The 13,499-nt window shown below is 38.4% G+C and overlaps 1 protein-coding gene across 1 annotated transcript in view; it reads left to right on the top strand.

The window, feature by feature from the left end:
* Nucleotides 1-11,051, top strand: part of LOC135466666 (protein trachealess-like) — a 60,408-nt gene extending 49,357 nt beyond the window's left edge. Inside the window, exons 6-13 of the mRNA XM_064744291.1 lie at nt 297-387; nt 696-776; nt 1,354-1,463; nt 2,709-2,902; nt 3,470-3,576; nt 4,053-4,200; nt 4,614-4,717; nt 5,788-11,051. Of these exons, the coding sequence (XP_064600361.1) occupies nt 297-387; nt 696-776; nt 1,354-1,463; nt 2,709-2,902; nt 3,470-3,576; nt 4,053-4,200; nt 4,614-4,717; nt 5,788-7,217 (2,265 nt within the window). The 3' untranslated portion in view covers nt 7,218-11,051. The remainder of the gene's footprint in view (nt 1-296; nt 388-695; nt 777-1,353; nt 1,464-2,708; nt 2,903-3,469; nt 3,577-4,052; nt 4,201-4,613; nt 4,718-5,787) is intronic.
* The last annotated feature ends 2,448 nt before the right edge of the window (nt 11,052-13,499 follow it).

The raw sequence follows: 13,499 nt of genomic DNA, 5'->3' as shown, positions 1-13,499 counted from the left end.
ATCTCTAAAGAGAAATACTTATGTATATTTAAATCTTCACAACTCTAGAGGTCTTTTATGTGTTACCGTCATCAGTTCAGTAATGGAATTCTAACATTTTGTCTCCGCCATACTGATACATGTTGTCAAGCGGCACCTCCAAAACCAGAGGTGTCTAGTTCAGCTCCCCATAACCTATCTCGTCCCTTCAGTAGTAATGTAACATGCACAGGAGATGCAGCATTACATTAACACAGTTATTTGTAAATGTATTTACGATTTGTATTTGACCCTATTTGATATGTTGCGGTTCGCAGGTAGAGATGACAGGCAGCAGTGTGTTTGACTATGTACACGTCAAAGATCATCCAGAGTTGGCTGATCATTTAGGATTAGCAATTCCACAAGGTATGAATAAACTGAGGGAAGAAATATTTCAATTTGATAAGTTATTGACACACTTTCTTTTTTACATATAAAGTGTATAGAAATAGACTATCAATATACTGGTAATTTTTCAAATTTTTTCATAAAAGCAGTCATAAATTTTTATTTTTGTTCATGATTGTGGTGTGTTAATGATTCCCAAAATTGAATTTCTCAGGAATTTTTATACTAGTGTGTCACAAAGAAAAGAGGGTAAATATCATCAAATATTAGAAGCATGTAATAAAATTACATATTTGAGAGAATGATGTTGGAATAATGTGTTTCAGGCGGAGTTCCCTCCCCAGGCTCTTTGTCTGACAGTGATGCTGGTACCCCCAGGTCTATCAGTCCTTCTCTCCCAGATAAAGGTATTTTCCGTGTAATTCAAACTGTTAATATCATTCTAGTTTTTTTCAGTTCTCAGAATTTTTACCACCTTAGCAAAAAGTACTTTTTTTTTTCATATTTCATACATGTACTGTGCAGCCTCTCTTGAGGTACATGTAGACACCATTCCGCAGACAGATTACCAATACGGTGACATATTAAGATTTCCTATTGCTAACACATTAGTGAAGGTTTCACCATAAAAGAATTCACACATGCTTTCTGACTCTCAATGGATTATAAAAAAAAAATGTTATGGATTAAATGATGGTAATAATGAAGCCTGACATTGGACAGATGCAAGTGAGGTTTGAATCTGATTTTTAACTTTCCATTTGAATTTTGCCTCTACAATGCCATGTGAAAGCTTAATGTGGTGGAATTTTGGTTCAGCTATTTCAAAGCGTAATCAACCAAGCTCAGCATGTATTAACCATTTACTAAGTGTCACTAACATAAGCTTAATTCTGCCTCTGGGAACAAACTGAAGATTTAAGCTATGCCAGACTTTATGCTCCTATTCTCACATTGTTGTTTTTTTTTGTTTTTTTTTTTCAGCATGTGTAATGACTCTGAACCCTGACAAAGGTAGTGATCGCTCATTTTGTATTCGGATGAAGTCCACCTTAACGAAACGAGGGGTACATGTGAAAACCTCAGGATATAGAGTAAGTCCTACGTAACCAAACAAGGGGCACGCATGAAAACCTTAGGATATAGAGCAAGTCCTACATAACCAAACCTGGGGCACATGTGAAAACCTCAGGATATAGAGTAAGTCCTATGTAACCAAACCAGGGGCACATGTGAATACATCAGGATATAGAGTAAGTCCAGCTTGAACCAGACTAGGGGCACATGTGAAAACCTCAGGATATAGAGTAAGTCCTACGTAACCAAACAAGGGGCACGCGTGAAAACCTCAGGATATAGAGCAAGTCCTACATAACCAAACCAGGGGCACATGTGAAAACCTCAGGATATTGAGTAAGTCCTATGTAACCAAACCAGGGGCACATGTGAATACATCAGGATGTAGAGTAAGTCCTACATAACCAAACAAGGGGCACACGTGAAAACCTCAGGATATAGAGCAAGTCCTACATAACCAAACCTGGGGCACATGTGAAAACCTCAGGATATAGAGTAAGTCCTATGTAACCAAACCAGGGGCACATGTGAATACATCAGGATATAGAGTAAGTCCAGCTTGAACCAAACTAGGGGCACATGTGAAAACCTCAGGATATAGAGTAAGTCCTACGTAACCAAACCAGGGGCACATGTGAAAACCTCAGGATATATGTGTAGGGTAAGGCCTCCTTAACTACACAATGGGCACATGTGAAAGCCTCAGGTTATAGAGTAAGGCCCCCCTTAACCAAACCAGGGGCACATGTGAAAGCCTCAGGATATAGAGTATGTCCCCCCTTAACCATACAAGGGGCATATGTGAAAACCTCAGGTTATAGAGTAAGTCCACGCTTAACCAAACCAGGGGCATATGTGAAAATCTCAGGATATAGAGTAAGTCTACTCTTAACCAAACCAGGGGCATATGTGAAAACCTCAGGTTATAGAGTAAGTCCACCTTAACCATACAAGGGGCATATGTGAAAACCTCAGGTTATAGAGTAAGTCCACCTTAACCAGTCAAGGTGTACAAGCGGATGTTTTGTTTGTGGCACAGCTAGTCTCAAAAATGGAACATTTACATTTAATCCACATTTAATGTGGAAAGGTTAACCACTGTGATTGTCTTTAATATGTGTGCTGCAGTTTAGCTGCTTGTGATTGTGTTTTGGGTGCCAGAGTTAAAGCCAGTGTAGAATGTATTACATTGTTTATGAATTGTACTGTATTACTCTTATCTACTCTAATTAAATGCAACACCATTTTCTTTGTGTTTGCAGGTAGTTCATATAATAGCTCACCATCGACCCCAGTTTTCATTTTCATTAAATCGCAAACAGTCCCCTCCATTGCTAGGGCTAGTGGCACTAGCTATCGCCCTTCCGCCTCCCACCATCACTGAGCTTCGCATGGAAAATGATACCTTTGTGACGAGACTCAGCCCAGAGTTCAAGGTGCTATATTGTGAGCCCAAGTAAGTAATGGGGATAAGTCTTTGCAGAATCTGGTCTTAAAACAAGCCTTTTCAAAGCTGGAAAACTAGATGATAGCAATTCTATTTTTCATGGTTTATTTACTTTAATAATGGGTGTTAATTAATTGTTGTCATCTGTACCATATGCTTCGTACAAAACATGTTGTTGCTGTTTTTTTTTGTTTGTTTTTTTTTTTTTTGCGAGAAAAATACGAAAGATATGATGCACAAATTGCCTGACCAAGCTCTTGTAGTCATATTTAAATTTATTTTGTCATGTCTCTACCTTTGTTGACATGGTGCCTGGAAGTACATGTAGTTTCTTAATTCAACATAAGGTTGTTGGTTAAATTAGAGAAGATTCTCTTGAAGTTGAAAAATAACAGAATATTTATTCAACCGGAGTTTGTCATTCTCAGGAGTTTCACAAATTCAATGATGACCATGTTGATATGTGGAAGAGACCAGGGGGAGCCAAAAGAAAAAAACCAGGCTTCAGTGGTGTGAAGCTAAAAGTGAAGTTGGTTTTAACTATAGCTAACACCCCTTTTTTTTCGTTTCTTGCAGAATTGCAGAGTTAATGGATCTTTCAGCAGACGATATCACTAATAATATTTTATATGACCACTGTCATGCTGCTGACCTACAGAAGTTACGGAAGTCCCATGTCGATTGTAAGCCTGCTCTCTGTCATTGTGGTCATTTCTATACAAGTGCGTCTATGAAATAAGGGGGGATAACTCATATTTTTGTAGATTTGAGTACGTACCCATTTGGCAGGGTTCCTACTACTCCCTTAAAAAACACCCTTAAAAGTACTTAAAAGCTTGGATGGAAGTTCTTGAAAATGAGTTTATTTGAAAGTAACAGTACTTGATCTTTCAGTGTTAAATATCATATTACGTTATGTTCAGAATGGGAGAAATGTGGCTGAATAGTTGTTGACAGTACTGAAAAACGTGGGATATGTTTCCTGTAAGTCCTCGAAAAAATTTTTTATTTCTGAGTGGAACCATGAATCATTGGCTAGTGTGTTTGCTCTATGTTTGTTTTGCTACGATATGGCTGAAATATGTGGCGTTAAACCATAATCATTCATTCTATGTTTGTTTCTTCACCTTACCATTTTTTGACTTTGTGTGTTCGTCAGTGTTACAAAAAGGACAGGTAATGACGGAGTATTACCGACTGATGAACAAACATGGTGGCTATGTGTGGATACAAACGTGTGCCACCACCATTTGCACGGCCAAAAACTTGGAGGAGCAAAATGTTGTTGCTTTAAACTATGTACTGAGGTAAGTCTCTTTGCTGGAGACAAATCTTCTGGCTCTAAAGGCTAAAGTTCACGCTGGTTAAAAGTCATTTTTTTTAATGGTTTATTTGATTGTTGTTTTACTTTAATGCCATATCAGAATATTTTTCACTCATGTGATGGCAGCCATTTATATGACTGGTCATTACTGGAATGGATGTGGTAAGCCATCTTTTCTAGGTGTAACATGCAGACTTCCAGGAAAGGTTTACTCGGGGAACTCTGATTTCCTCCACCGCTAAACTTGACCAGCATCATAGAAGTGACAAAAATTTTAGAGCATTGTGAAAAACACCATTCAAGTTAATAAACCTGTATTTTACACAAATGTTTCTTTTGGTCAAACTGTGGTACTGTCTAGCCTTTTTGTTGATTTCAATCATTTTGTTGTTGTAGTGGGGTAGAATTCCAGGGCTGTGTGATGGACAGTGGTCAGTTAAAGTCAATGCCAAATCAAGAAACTGACCACTCAGATCACAGTGACACAGGCTCAGACCAAGGTAGGTACAGTACACCTGGATCCTAACCATCAGTCCCATGGCCATGGTGTCTGGAGGACATGCTGATGATTGGCCCGTGGTCAGTGTACGATATGCCGACTGTCATGCCTCTTGGGAACACTGTGATGGCTCACAGCATGTTTACTTGCACCTGAATTTCGCACAAAATTCGAGTTTCAATAGCTTACTTTTTGGGACCCCTATTGTTTTGGTCTGCCACCCAGCTTTTTGGTGCCGGTAAACAGAAATCTATTAGTGCGATTCCAATCCAACTTTAGCTGTTACTTTAGAATACCTCAATAATTACCTTTCGCGAAATATCAGTCTCGTCTGCGCATGTGTTATGTCCAAAATCAGTAATAAAGCTATAAAAATTTATAGCGAAAGTCACATAAATAATACAAGGCCTGCAGTGTAACTCTGGTGTCGTTACATCAAACTGCAGGAAGCGAATGAATGTTGTAAAACGATACTCTGACCATGGCACCACCATGGATGGACTGTCGGTGGACCATGAGCCGACCCTACACCAATTGTAGGTGGAGTATGACCGCATGTTTGACCAGGGTCAGCAAATAGTTGGCGTATGATATACGGACCATCCGACCACAGTGGGCGCAGGATTGATGGTTAGGATTGGGCTGTACTGTAATTTTTGTGAATATTTAAACAAAAGGTTTAAATATGTTTGTCAAAAGTGTGTACATGTATATCATGAGTAACATTTAACAAAAGCATTATTTAGGATACTTTGTTGGTTAAATCTCAGGAAGAGTTGATGTTTCATTGATTACATATTTGAACTGTATTCGGTAAAGTTTCACGCTTGAGAACTGTCTCCCCAATAAACCTGGCACTCTTTTCAGTAATGGAATAAAAACGGTGAGCAGATCAAGGGACGTGATGCTACAGATTTTCAATTCCGCCAGTGGATGAGCCAATTAAGGCAGATTTATTCAGTATATCAATTTTGTGATAATAGATTGATTGATTTGATGAATATTTTTTCTTTAAGATTTCTTTAATCTTTATTTACATTTGAGTAAATGAAATTTTTCCAATTATTTTAGAAAACGAAAGGCGGACTGATAGCAAAAAAGAACCTGTATCAAGGGAGAGAAATCATGTTGGTGAGAGTGAGGTAACTCGATTTGGGACGGCATCAAAAATGTCTCTGCAGTCCTCCACTACAAAGACATCGCGGTGTAACAATAATCATAAGGAGTTTCCTTCTGACTCTGATGTTCATGTCAAGTGTTCACCACAAAGTTCACCCATCCTTGGGAATGATTCAGTCTTTCATGACAGGCCCGAGTGTGTGAAACCGGATGGAAAAAACTCGCGCAGGAAAATGGATCGTCCTCGAAAGAGAAAACGAGAAGTTGAGAGTGATTGTGACATGAATGGAATTGATTCATACGAGGATGACATGAGTGTGGTGACGGGTGGGAGTCTGACCCCAGGCAGCCATTCTCTGCACAACAGAGATTCCCGTATCTCCCCTGATCTCACCTCTAGTCCACATCCCATGCTGGGGGTCTCCCCAGTCCCAGAGGACCTGTCTGTCAAACCCCCATCCTCCTCACCTATAGGTCTCCCCTCTGCTGTAACAGTGGGCACGACCTTACCTGACATTACTAACCCTAATTCCTCGCCAGATGCAGAATGGCCCAAGACGGGCTCAGGGGTGAAGGAAGAGGGCATAGCGAGTTCTTCTGTCAAGGATTTGGAGGAGGCCATGAATAAACATTTACCTGTCCTACCTGAGGGGTCAGCAGAGGCAAGGAACCCGGCTTCTGACCCCGGGAGCGACAGGTCAGAGGCCTCATGTCTACATGCAAAACAAAAGTCCACTATCCAGTGGATAGGCTCTCAGCAGCCTGCCCCTGATCCCTTGGCAGCCTCCAACCTGCTGCGCAGCCTGTATGCAAACCGTGAATCAGTGATACGCACCAACATATGCAATACCCGTCCACATTACTATGGTGACCACGTGGCAGTGAACATGCTGACCCCACCCGGCAATGAGAGCTATAAAGACCCTCCGCAGATGTCATTACACCCACTCCAGTATCCCGCTGGGAAACAAACAGCCAACCATCACACTACCATGTCTTCATACACCAACACCCCTATCACTGTCTCCATGACAACCCATGTGACTGATACCCCATACAACATGACACCGCCCTCATCTGTCTCCCCGCAGGACAAGTTTGTGTCTCCATTCTCGGAGGGCGGGTACGCAGACGGCCCATCTCCCCACTGCCCGGTAACAGAGGACCCCTGTCAGCGCCTACCGGTCAAGCCCCAGCTGTACTCCATGCCCATGCCTGCGCACCTGCCGGCATACGCTGACCGCAGCTCTCACCTGAGCTACCCTAACATTTCCACATACAATAGCACCGGAGCCAGCTTCTCCTCTTATACATCCTCCTCCACAAACCTTGGGGCGGAGCCTAACAGTTCCTGGTACTCATCTCACTTCGCCACTCCATGACCTCTGTAGGGGCCAGTAGGTCAAGGGTGAGTGGATAAGAGACAGGAAAGGACAGGTCTCTACAGGGCCTGATGTGAATATCAAGAGACACAAGGAGGAAAACAGAACCATTATAGTGCTAACAACCAGAACACTGTTACACACATGCCATCCAGGGGTACTGGTGCAATGGCTTGACCTGTGTATGAGGATGAGAAAGATAACTCCTGTCTGTGTTGAACTAATGAATATTTGGACTTTTTCGAATCTGTTTTCATAGTTAGTCTCTGATCAAATGCCCCTTAGGAGACCACACTGAGCCAGATCCCAGTTTACAAATGTTCTGCGTATTTTGCCAAAACGACAGAATCAGTCCGAGAATGTTGAGAGTTTCAGGCAACTGTGATATGACAGTTCAATTCTTAATCATTTAGAATATTTAAGGCAATAGAGAAGTGGAGACTTAATATATCTGTTAAGCTCTCTTCTCTGCATTCAGTAGTAATAATACTGTTACATTATGAAAATTAATATGATTTCTGTGTGTATTGCAAGAAAGAAACAAACATTTAATGCAGTTTCAAGATTGCACCCACTTAAAAGTTACCCATCCTTGCGCCCTACCACTGCAATACATGTAACAATGTTAAACTGGAAAATCCAAGGGAGACAACTTCAGAGTGATTGCGGTTAACTTGTTGAACACTAGTGCAACTTAAATATACATATAGTGTCAGACATTAGCTAAATGATATTGGTAAGCATTTGATTAATAAAAGGGATTATTGTTTTAAAATTCTAATTGTAGGACTAGAACCAGTCAGCTGTGTCAAGATAAAGATGTCAGATAAATAATTAATGGGTCAGGCAATATTGAAAATATTGAAATGAATTAAAAGCTCTTACTTTGAAAATTATTATTTTTTGGATCAGATTTCAGGGTGTCTTGTCTTTCCATTGTGAGAGTTCAAGCAAATTTTTCGACTCTCCAATTTTAGCGACTGTCATCAAATATATTCAGGCTTAAAAAAAATGCACAGTGATGTTCAAACGTTTCGTGATAAGAATTTGTTTCTAACTGCTACATGTAGCTGAATGCAGCATTTTGTGGAACAGATCTGAACATAACAGTTAACTGAGTTGAACATAATTTAATATTAACCATAATCTTTGGAAATAATATATTAACATGCATAATGAATTCAGTAATCAGGAGATGTAATGCTTCAGTCATTTTTATCAAGGATGTTTTGGGTCTCTTGCACTTACCATAGTTTCACCTGACAGGATAATCTTGTCCTCTTTTTATTATTATCATTTGCATAAAAGCTTGTCTTTTAAAGATGTTTTATGAATATTGCATTTTTTGGACAGTTACCGTACAGACTTTTCATCATGTGTTCAAACGTTTTTGTGGTCGCATCTTTTTCCTTTGATATATTTTTAAACATAACATTTGATGTTATGCGTGTCTTATGCAGTTGAAATCAAACTGGTGTTGTTATTTTCTTAGAATATACCAATGTCAATTCATTCTTTATCAGTTTTTATAATGACTTGTGTCATTGTGTTTTAGGCCATATGCTACTGGATGAAGCCAGACAATGGTGAATTTTACCCTGCCAAAATGTATGCTTTTTTTTTTATTCTGTGTCATCCTGAATATTTTGGACATTATTGTCTTCCTGTTCACTTGTGTGCCATAATGATAAACCTTAACTTCCACTTTTTTCTTTGCTGTTTTCTTTCTAATCCCACAAGTTTGTCCATTTGTTCCAGGAATATGACTTGAATTAGTAAATGAAAACAGTGTTTGAGTAAATGTGTTAATTTCAACTGAAAAAAAGTCCTTACTTGTTAGGCTCTGAAGTCATGAATATGACTTGAATTTACTAATTCAAGTCATATTCATAATTATTACTCATACAAAATCATTCTAGTGATTTTCCTCGAATTTTTGGAATATATTGTAACATAAAACCATCCCGTTTGGCGTAAAGGCGCCAAAAGTGCATTGGTTGAGGTTGGGTCAATTTTCAAGTTTTGGGTGAATATTTTAGGCTATTTGTTTTGGTTAATATTTTAGACTATTTGTTGTTTTGAATATCAGGCTCGTATATAGCAACCAATTCTCATGATGCCCCGTAATACATTTACCTTGTATTTTCATGCGTCGTTTATGCATCGTATGTTTTGCTACTACCCGCTCTACTCACAGGGCTCCCATTAAATAATGACATGTTCTAATATCACATAGCATAATGTAATTCTACAAGGCATTATGAACAAGATGTCAGTCATATAACCGGCGAGATATAACCGATATCTCGCCGTACCAAAAGCTTACGGTACCTGATGAAAACTCCAATGTGATTGGAGCTTGACATGTGATGTTCGTGTGTAAATTATACTCTATTTTATCGTGTGTTGTTGTTGTTGTACTCCTGTCAGTCAAACTCTCTGGAAGGAGTCTAAATACATCCAGATGTAGCTACGAATATGGTAGAATAATTCTGTATTTATTATGCTTACACTACTGGTTTTGTAGTATTCAAGAATTCATATATCACCAGTAGGGAATGATACATGGATGTCAGTTTTAGTCTTCAAGACAGTTTGTTTTCCTTTTTTTTCTTTTTTTTTTTACTGAAATTATATATTATATCCAGTAAATCTTACTGGCAAAAGCTATCTGTGTATTTGCAGTCTACCACCATTAATTATTGATATTTAATAACGCTTTTAAGATTTTCAGGTACTCTATATAACATAACTTGATGTTTTTTGAAAACAATTGATACTTTCATGCCTTCTTTGTGCGACAAAAAGGACAATTAATTTTAGAAATGATTTGAACCAAATAATTAGGACCATGAGTCCAAACATGGTGGTTTAAAAATAATGATACTAAATAGCCACTGCAGATGTGCAAATTAAATGAAATCGAAAAAAAAAATTGTTTGTACAAAAAATGTCATAAAAGTGATCAAGCATTTCATTGCCACAATGGAATATTAGCTTTGAAAATGCCACCATGGTCAAGCCATGGGAAACTGTATTCTTTAACAACCTTGTAAAATCAATCTGTACATATACATGTGTAATGAAATAAATCTGGTTGACAAGAAGATTGTAAACAAGGTATTGGTGGGAAAACACTGACCTGCCCAATAACGTATGCCGATCAGAATCTTTGTAAAAGTGCTGTATATGACATTAAATGAAGATATTTTAGAGCTCATGTAAGATATGAGGTACATATAGCTCTAGTCATGACTTGGGAGGGAGAAAGAACCTTATTATTCTGTTAATGGTTTGAATTTTATCAAATCCATCAATTAATTAAACCTGTTAATTGTTTATCCTGTTTAAATACCTCCTGTCAGTCTGGGGTATTTGTTTATTATTATTTTTTTTTTATTACTGTCATTGATGTCAGCCAAACTTTGCATTGCAATGACGACAGTGTTTCCTGTCAGTAAAGGTACAGGTGTTCATGGAAATTAATAATGTACCCACTCTCATTCACAGCACGATTTCTACAATTCCTGCAAAAACGGTTTTCCAATATTTGTGACCTTGAGGCATATTCTGAGTGGCCGTATTGCAATTTGTAACTCAAGCTCAGTTGTTAACTTTCATTTTGCCTAGCTTTGACCTAGTAAATGTGTTTGGATTTGAAATTCATTTTTATCGCCTTATCAACTATGACTATCATGGAGAAATCTTTAAAATTGCTAACAGATTTGAGCATCCTAATTCATACTGGTTTCTCATTATGACAAGCACAAAACATTGTGCACTACTCTGTTTGACATTCAAATTTTTAATCATTTATTTGGATTTTTTTTGTTTTTTTTTTTTTTTTTGCTGGGATACTTTTAAAATTCCTGTTATGTTGAAGTTGCAGTGCTGTTTGGCTAAACACCATATTAGATTCCCTTTATGTTTAGTTGAGTTATTGCCCTTGTTAGTGCTTAAATATGACGGGCTGACTTAGCCAGACATGCTGAGGGATTTTTAAAAGGGACCAATGGAAAGACGTGCCCAGAGCTAAGACAAATGTCTGTATACAGTCAGTCAGTAGGAGTTAGCTCCCCTTGCATGAGCATTTTTTTTTCCTTTGATATATGTAAAAGGCTGGTTTGTCACCAGTATGGTTATGTTCAGTGTCTCATACTTGCTGTCTTTTGTCTTTTTGTTTTAATTCTTATACAACTTATACAATCTAAAAAAAAAAACAAAAAACAGAAGGGAAAAAAATTACTTGCAATTTAAGAAGCTTTATGAAAGGCAACTTTTTTTATATTTCCTGGATGTCAATAAAACAGTTGATATTGAAAATTTGCTGTGTACGTATTATTTTTTCATGTTTGTTGCAGTTACAGTTGCATTTTTTTTTCTAATTGTATGTTTCACATCCTTTGCTAAGCATTTGAACTTGTACAGCACTGATACTTGATTTTATTTTGAATTATTTATTCGATTTGATTGGCATTTTAATACACCTGTATGTAAGAATTTCTCACTGGTAAGACAGGTGTCAGGCTAAAGGGTGAAAAAGGACATCACCCAGACCATCACCCTTCTGTCACATTGCTTACAAACCTCCTAACTTCATTATAAGAGTGCCAGCGGAGCCAGGGAGGACTCATTTAGAAATAGCTGAAAACGTGTGTGCATTTAAAGGATTGGGAAAAATCCATCATAGCATCAGCAAAACTACCCATTACCGAACACGGCAGTTTCACAGCATGGCTGCTGGTAACGAAGAAGAAACGTCAACCTGTCCTAGCTTTTAAAACACGAAAGATCAGTAAAAATAATGCCTCAGTCCAGCAAAAGATAGAACATTAGCTGAAGTTATATAGATGTACTGTACCTATAATTTATCTGTGTCTTGGTAGATGGTAAAACAATCCTTGTTCACCCACTCATCAGATCTAATTGTCCCTACATAGAATGAATAGATCAAATTATTGCCTATTAGTAAATATCAGACTCGTACCTGTACTATTTATGGTTATACAAGGATTCTAAAGTTTGAAGACGTTACGATGTGACTTGCGTTATGAACTTCAGGAACTTCATTATGCATTTTGAATGGTAACATGTACAGAGAAGGCTGGTATTTTGTGAAAGGCAATTATTTCGGCTAGACAATAGCAAAAAATTTGACATGAATTGACATGATTTTTTTTTTGTTTTTTTTTTTGGGCGTAATATCTGCAGAAAAGGATCTTAAAACAAGTAGCAAATGAATATTTATTTATTTGATCAGCGTTTTACACAGTACTCAAGAATGTTTTACTTATAAAACTGCGGCCAGTATTATGGTGGGAGAAAAATGGTCAGAGCCCTGGGGAAAGCAATGACCATCTGCAGGTTGCAGGGAAAACTTGTCATGTGCATGAGACTGAAAAGGAAGCTTGCATGAGCTGTATTTGAACTTGCGGCGATCGCATTGGTGAGAGGCTCCTAAAATAAATAAATATCAGTCTGTTTTCCACCTCCATGAATGATAGGTACTATACAGGTAAGTGAACAGGCTATGTTTACTTGGTCAGTTCAGAGAGCTAGGTGCACTATCTGCTTTCCATGCATTATCATGGGAGATTTGTAATATTGGAGCATTGCTGTAAATGGGAGTCACATGGTCTGTCTGGCTGAAAAAGCTAATAGTGCACCTTAATGAGTTCAGAGTCAGTAGAGGATGGCATGCCATTTCTAGTGTCAGTACATTGTGACTGGGTGGGGTTTCATTTCTGGTGTCACCACATTGTGATTGAATGGGTGTCATTTCTGGTGTCAGTATAGGCCTACACTGTGACTGGATGGGGTGTCATGTCTGGTGTTAACATGTGTATACTGTGTCAGTATGAGGGAAGTCATTTCTGGTATCAGTACTTAATGACTGAGCAGTATGTCAGGTCCTATATGCCAGTATGTGAGGAGTCATTTCTGGTGTCAGTACTTGACTGAGCGGTATGTCAGGTCCTATATATCAGTATGTGGGGAGTCATTTCTGGTGTCAGTACTTGACTGGGCGGTATGTCAGGTCCTATATGCCAGTATGTGGGGAGTCATTTCTGGTGTCAGTATACTGTGTCAGTATGAGGGAAGTCATTTCTGATGTCAGTACTTAATGACTGGGCGATATGTCAGGTCCTATATATCAGTATGTGGGGAGTCATTTCTGGTGTCAGTATACTGTGTCAGTATGAGGGATGTCATTTCTGGTGTCAGTACTTAATGACTGGGCGGTATGTCAGGTCCTATATGCCAGTATGTGGGGAGTCATTT

Source organism: Liolophura sinensis, chromosome 6 (genome assembly GCF_032854445.1).
Source record: "Liolophura sinensis isolate JHLJ2023 chromosome 6, CUHK_Ljap_v2, whole genome shotgun sequence".
Taxonomy (NCBI): domain Eukaryota; kingdom Metazoa; phylum Mollusca; class Polyplacophora; order Chitonida; family Chitonidae; genus Liolophura; species Liolophura sinensis.
Note: the sequence above shows the minus strand (reverse complement) of the source record. Positions and strands in the feature narration are given on the sequence as shown.